Source organism: Tripterygium wilfordii, chromosome 15 (assembly GCF_013401445.1).
Source record: "Tripterygium wilfordii isolate XIE 37 chromosome 15, ASM1340144v1, whole genome shotgun sequence".
NCBI classification, from domain to species: Eukaryota; Viridiplantae; Streptophyta; class Magnoliopsida; order Celastrales; family Celastraceae; genus Tripterygium; species Tripterygium wilfordii.
Genome location: NC_052246.1, coordinates 3,687,130 through 3,693,703, shown reverse-complemented (window position 1 = coordinate 3,693,703; position 6,574 = coordinate 3,687,130). Strand labels below are relative to the sequence as shown.

At 37.4% G+C, this 6,574-nt stretch overlaps 1 protein-coding gene across 1 annotated transcript; it reads right to left on the bottom strand.

Moving 5' to 3' along the window:
- Window positions 1–3,906: 3,906 nt before the first annotated feature.
- On the bottom strand, window positions 3,907–5,763 carry LOC120016355 (beta-amyrin 28-monooxygenase-like). The gene is made up of 3 exons (XM_038869092.1): window positions 4,800–5,763; window positions 4,538–4,725; window positions 3,907–4,469 (listed from the first exon to the last, which is right to left on the bottom strand). The coding sequence occupies exons 1-3, from the start codon at window positions 5,734–5,736 to the stop codon at window positions 4,170–4,172; spliced, it is 1,425 nt and encodes a 474-aa protein (XP_038725020.1). The 5' UTR covers window positions 5,737–5,763; the 3' UTR covers window positions 3,907–4,169.
- Between the last annotated feature and the right edge of the window lie 811 nt (window positions 5,764–6,574).

Sequence of the window (6,574 nt, the reverse complement as noted above, 5' to 3'; positions counted from 1 at the left end):
CGTTTCGTCGTTTCTGCTCTCGCTGTCTCAAGTCGCGCTGTCTCTGTCGCTATTTTTTATTTTTTTCTCCGGTTGAAGGTTTGGTAAGGCATCCACGTCGGACCTGGGGAACGGTTGAAAATGTGACAGTTGTCCCCATCAAATTCTTATATTTTTTATTTATTTTAAATAATGTAAATTTTGAATCTCTACCATGAGGCCATGAGTTAACTGACGGCGGGATCTTGCAGAGATCGGAGAGAGGCGGTGAATGACTGAGTGGGATAAGAAGTTGGGTATGGCAAGGAGGGTGAGAGAACGGCACCTGTTAGAATATGACCCCACACCAATACTCTTGTTGTTTGGGTGTGCTGTCAAGTGTGAAGTATAAAATTGTGGTGCTGTGAAGTGAGTTCAAACGCAGAAATTGTTTGGTGCATTACTGTCAAAACTCTGGTGAGGTGCTATCAAACGCAGTTTAATGTTTGGTGTGATAAATAAAGGATATATTAAATATCTAATAATATTAATATAAATTCACGACATGTTTGCATTATACATTAATTTAAAATAAAGTACTTGACATAAATTGATTACGTGGGACAATTCATGAAAAGCAAATAATCTGATATGACGCAAACACTTCGACTGCAATCATATCGCGTCTAACTGCCATGTCTAGGTCCTCACCAATGAATGGTTGGACCTCTGAAGTGCTAGCTCTAACTCCACTAGTACTGACTTCCATGCCTGAAGAGATATACAGATCATCTAAAGAGATCAATACCTGAGAAGAGACAGATCGAAGATCCTTTTTGACGCCTCGACGATGCCTTGTTTGTGAGGGAAGGGAAGGGAGACTGGAGGAGAAAATAGAAATTGGTGAGGCTAAGACGATTTAATTGACGAGTAGAATCGTGTTTTTGGGTGGATTATGAAGTCATCAATCAATCGGTGCTAGAATCGGTTAAGTGATTTTAATCGTGTTTTTGATGTAGGAGGGTATATTAAGCCATGTAGATTTATGTAAGGGCAAATGCATCATTTTACTCCGGTCCTGTGGGCTTAAACGTGGTTATTGATGTTGAAGGCCAAAACACACTGGGTTGGGCTTGACCAAACACTTCAGGCCACATTGTGCCTAAACTCAACGGGGAACGTAGGCCTGAAATGTGCGCCCAATGTTACCCTTCTGCTCTCTACTTTATTTATCTATATATATTGTTGCCAATGTATTGTCCATTTTTAACTTCGGGATGATATTGGGTTCCCAATGGTGGCATGATATATTAATAGAACAAGATAGTCTTCTGCTGATCAATGCTATAAAAGAGAAGCATGCCTTTGAAAATTTGTTCTTTGGTTCAGGAGATCAAATTTCTACTGCTGCATTTTTCCTCGTGGGATGTTTCTCACGTTTGTAGATAGTCCAACGCGGTGGCTCATCTCCTGGCTAAAAGGGGTCTTGCCTCCACAGGTTTTCATTCTTGGATTGAAGAAACTCCTCCAGAACTGACTTCCACTATTACAAGGGAGATGTGGTTTGATTAGATGATGTTATGGGGTTTTTCTGGCAATGTTGATATGCTGTTTTTTGTTGTCTTTTTTCTGTTTTGGTTCATTGTCCCTCCTGTTTCAGGGCATTGTTTTCTTAGTTAGCTTTTGCTAGTTGTGTTATGCTTTCTTTGCTTTCGTCTACATACGGGTAGAGAAATTCACCACTTAAAGTGATTGTGTATTGATTCTTCTTCAACTACTTAATAGGTCTGTGACCTCTCCTTTAAAAAAAAAAAAAAAACACTTCAATGAAAATAACTGTTTTTCTCCATATTTTTCTGTTCTGCTCTCTTATTCCTCTCGATCTGCAACTATCTCTCAATTGATCTCCACAAGACATATTTTCAAATTATATCAGCAACGGGAGAGATGGAAGGCGACGAAGGGTACGGTGAGGGAATTAATTGATGCTACGATTGTGTTTAAGCTCTGCTTCAAGAGTGAGATGTTCTCAAGAAAGAAAAATTGTCACTGATTCTAGGCTATAGCCATGATTCATTGTCGCTGGACCGTCACACGACGTCCAGTCATGCCCTCCCAGGCTCCCATGCACCTGTAGCCATCAATGGGTCTAGACTCTAAAGAGATGCTCTCAAGTTTCAACCACCAAAAAAAATCTCCTAACTAATCATAGTAAGGATTGAACTCGTGTGGCGAAATCATCAATCAATCAATTTATATATATATAATGGAGGCCTCGAGGATGTCTCCCCTTAAATTGTGGAGAATAGCTAAAAGAGGGGTAAAAAACTTCTCCTTAATTATAGTAAAACTATCAATACTAATAATAAAGACACACCAAAAATTAAATAAACATAATATTAAAAATGTTAAAAAATTAAATAAACATAATATTAAAGATGTTAATTACTGGAAAATCAATGCTATTTTAATGATAATTAATTAAATGTGCATAAATACTGTTAGGAACAACAACAAATGATAAAAGATGTAAAATAATGAAAAGTAACGACTAAGCACCAATTAAATGTGCATAAATACTAATAACAATAGAAACAATAAAAAATAATTTAAAAAGGTAAAATAATGAAAAGTAATGAAAATTAAGTGTCGCGCGAAGCGCGAGCATGCAACTAGTTAGATGTATTTCTAAGTCCCCACAACTCCTCTCACGACATCCTCTAAAATGTCACTTTATAGTTTTACAGAGAATTACAATTCAAAACCACGTCAAATATCCTCTTACCACCTGTTGTAAAAAGACAATGGAGTCATTTTATAGTTTGACATAATTACAATTCAACACCACGTAAATTATTCTCTATAATTTAAAATATTCATTTCTATAATTATTTTTAATATCTTTTTATTTAATATTTTCCGATTATATTACATACAAAGAAAAAATATTTTTGACAACATTATTTTTTTATATTTCAATTTGGAATTTTTCATATATACAATTTTGATTGTGCTGATATTTCTTGCCTCCTATCCTTCTCTTCTCCTGAGAAAGGTTTACAAGAGTAATGACGTGGAAGGATTTGTCAAATTGTGTCAGTAATGAATATTCGCTGTTTGTTTCTCCAACAACTTTCTATCATGATGTTAGTGCGTGACGGGGCCTTCATCATCTACAATTGACAACTGACAATTGTTTGTTGGTTGAAAGGGACAGAAAAATGTTACTGCGTGCCTCATATGTCTCAATGGACCAAATAAGAAAAGGCAGTGGTCGCTGATGCCCTAATGTAGATTGATTACGACATATTATATTATAGTATGTCGTATGTGATGAACATTTTTTTATTTTTATTTTATTTAAAATACATATATATTTCAGATTTTAAAATACCTTTTTTTTATTTTTATCTAGTATCTTTAAGGGCACTCGTTATCATTTCTCAATAACAAAGAAAGTGTTCATTATACATGACATCTTATAATATACTTTTCATCAATCCTTAATAAATGCCTTTAAGACAGCTGCTATCAATACCTGGAAAAAAAAACCAGAACTTGACATGGTTTTGAAAATATTTGAGGGTGTATCTACAATAATTGATTAATTGTAGCCATCTCTCACATCCGAATTCGGCATGTGATGAGGGAGTAAGATATCGGCATGTGATGAGGGAGTAAGATACACGACAAAATAACATAAGATAAGAGCTCATCTTGTACTTATTCAAAAAGTGTTGTCAATAATGTCAAATATAGTTGATGCTTTTATAGCCTGGCTTTATAATATGTATAATATGTCAATGGAACTGTTACTGGTGTCCTAATCACACTATTTATTCAGGGGACCCATGCCTGTTGTGTTTGTTCACAATTCTAACCCAAACCAATTCTGATTACTCACGACGAGAGATAAAGAGAGAGTAGAGACTTTTTTATTTCCTTGTATTGCACTGTATTGATGAGATTTGTTGAACAGCAGTAATGACACAACCGTTTGGATATGAATGAGATCCACGACAAATAACATAAAGGGGCTTTAATGAAGATAAGATGCCGATCCCCCTTCCCGTGTTTGTGTTGGCTGGAAGATGAATGGGCAAGCTTTTCCCCAAGCTTCTTAATTATTACAAGCATAATAATAATATAATAGAAAAGTACTAGAAAACAGGGACTTCCTAGAGCCAAACGAGCAAGAGAGCTTGTTTTACTTAATTGTCATGAGGCTGTAAACGAATTGGAAGACCCTCTGCTGGGATGATTGTGGCGGTGAAGGTGATCTTCTCATCTGGAATTATGGTCTGCCATTTGAATTTGGTCACAATATTGTGCATGAAAACAAGCATTCCTATACGAGCAAACTCCTTTCCTGGGCACATATGAGGTCCTCTCCCAAATGGAACGTAAGTGTAAGGGGGAGGGGGATTCCTTTGAAATCTCGAAGGCTCAAACTTCACTGGATCTTTAAAATACTTGGGATTTTTGTGGGTCGAGTAGGGAGACCAATATGCCTGCAAAAATCTCATTACGATCAATACATATCTATATGGTAGAGAAATTACCCCGATAACTAACATACCTTCCATCCTTTAGGAATAGTAAATCCTTGATATGTGAAGTCAGCTATGGCCTCTCTAAAATTTCCTTGAGAAGGTGGTGCTATCCTCAGTGACTCACATCCCACACACCAAGAATACTTCATATTCTGGACATCATTCCAATTCAGGAGCTCTCCGGGACCTTTTGAACTGCCAATCTCCATTTGTTCTGTCAATCAAAGAAAATCCAAATTAATCAACTCACCCAATCAAGTAAGAATGTTTTTTTTTTTTTTTTTTAACCTTTCAGAACTTCACTGTAGACACTGGGATTCTCAGCAAGATATTTGAGAACAAATACTATGGCACTGGTTATTGTGTCATGGCTGGCCATTAGCAAGGCCACAATCATGCTGGGTATCTCCTTTTCACTGAATGCAGCCTTGCCATCCTCATCTGTTTTAAGCAGAATCCGAGTCAGTAAATCAGGAGCTACTGATTCTGCATGTTGGGATAACTCACGTCTTCTCTTCTCAATAATCGAAAGAATATTCTTATGAATGATTTTCGTTGCCTTCAGAGCTCCTCGATATGCCGTGCCTGGAAAATTAATTGGGATAGATAACATGCCCTCTACAAGAGCAGCGAAAGGCTTCTCGATTCGACTTATGTCCTCTGCAGCTGTGACATTGAGAAACAACTTGCAAGCCAGAGCAAGGGTCAACTTTTTCAAGAGTGGGAGAGCCTTCACTTCTTTGTTAGGTAACCAATCTGCCTCCAAGTGTTGCTTTGCCATGGAATCCATTATCGGTATGTAATGTTTTAAAGCATCAGTCTTGAGGAATTCAGGCAAGACAGACCTCAATTTCTCCACATCATGTACTGTGGCGCCTATAGCTTTCTGAGAGGCTTCTGGCAACCAGACTTTGAGATACTTGTTTGCGGTGGATAACAAGAACCTGTTTGCATCTTCACTGCAGAACACAGCAACATCATTACCAAGCATGGACATTCTGAACACATCTGTTGAGTACTTGCTTGTTCTGTCATCGATGAACTTCTCCGGCTCACCGCGTTTACCTGCCAAGAAAAACTCCAATGTTTCACCAATGAATGGCCATGATTTATTGCCATGAGGAAGATTATATGCAGGTCTTGATTTTATTTTCCAAATGAAAACAAGAGAAAGAGAAATGATGAAGATTGTGAAGTGAAAAAGGTATGGAGACAGGAGATCCATGGCTAAGAGAATGACGAGGATTGAAGATATGCATATGATGTGCCAAATATATACATATATTTGCACATCCTTTACACATAAGTTCATCCCATTTTGAGTTGATTAAGAGTTGATATTGCCTAAGAAAGTTATATTTGCATATTATAGGTGTCAAGGCAAGAAAGGAAGGAAAAGAGTGCAAAACGAAGATTTTTACTCCAGAACCGATTTCCGATCGATCGGAGCCATTCCCGATCGATCGGACCTGCCAAAACAGCCTTGAATTCATGGAGACAGATTGTATTTCCGATCGATCGGACCAGTGTCCGATCGATCGGAGGTACTATTCACAACACGCGCAGTTTCGTGAAAAAGTTTCGAATTCACTTGTTTTTAAGCCAAAACGACCCCAACTTGTTTTGAAAACGACATAAGAGTTTGGGAAAGTATAAAAGGGCAAACAATAGGGTTTTGGGGGAGTTCTTGGATGGTTTTTCATTCTACCACCATTGGAGAGCTTGGAGCAACCATTGAAGCTTGGAGAAGAAGAGGGTCTACAAAGGAGTTTTCTCTCTCCTTTTCTATCCTAGTTTCTATGGTTGATTTCCTTTGTTTAATGATGTATTTTGCTTCCATGAGTGGCTAGATTTCTTACTAGGGTCTTAATGTAACCAAATCTTGAAGATTCAATAAACTTGGTTTCCTTATTTCTTGATTTCTCTCTCTCTTGATTGTCTATGAGTATGATTAATGCTTTTGAATGTTTGGCCATCATTCAATTGATTTGCTGCCTAGATTGAGATTGGAAGGAGATATCTAGGGTTTGCCTCAAACCATAGATGACATAGGGTGCATGAAC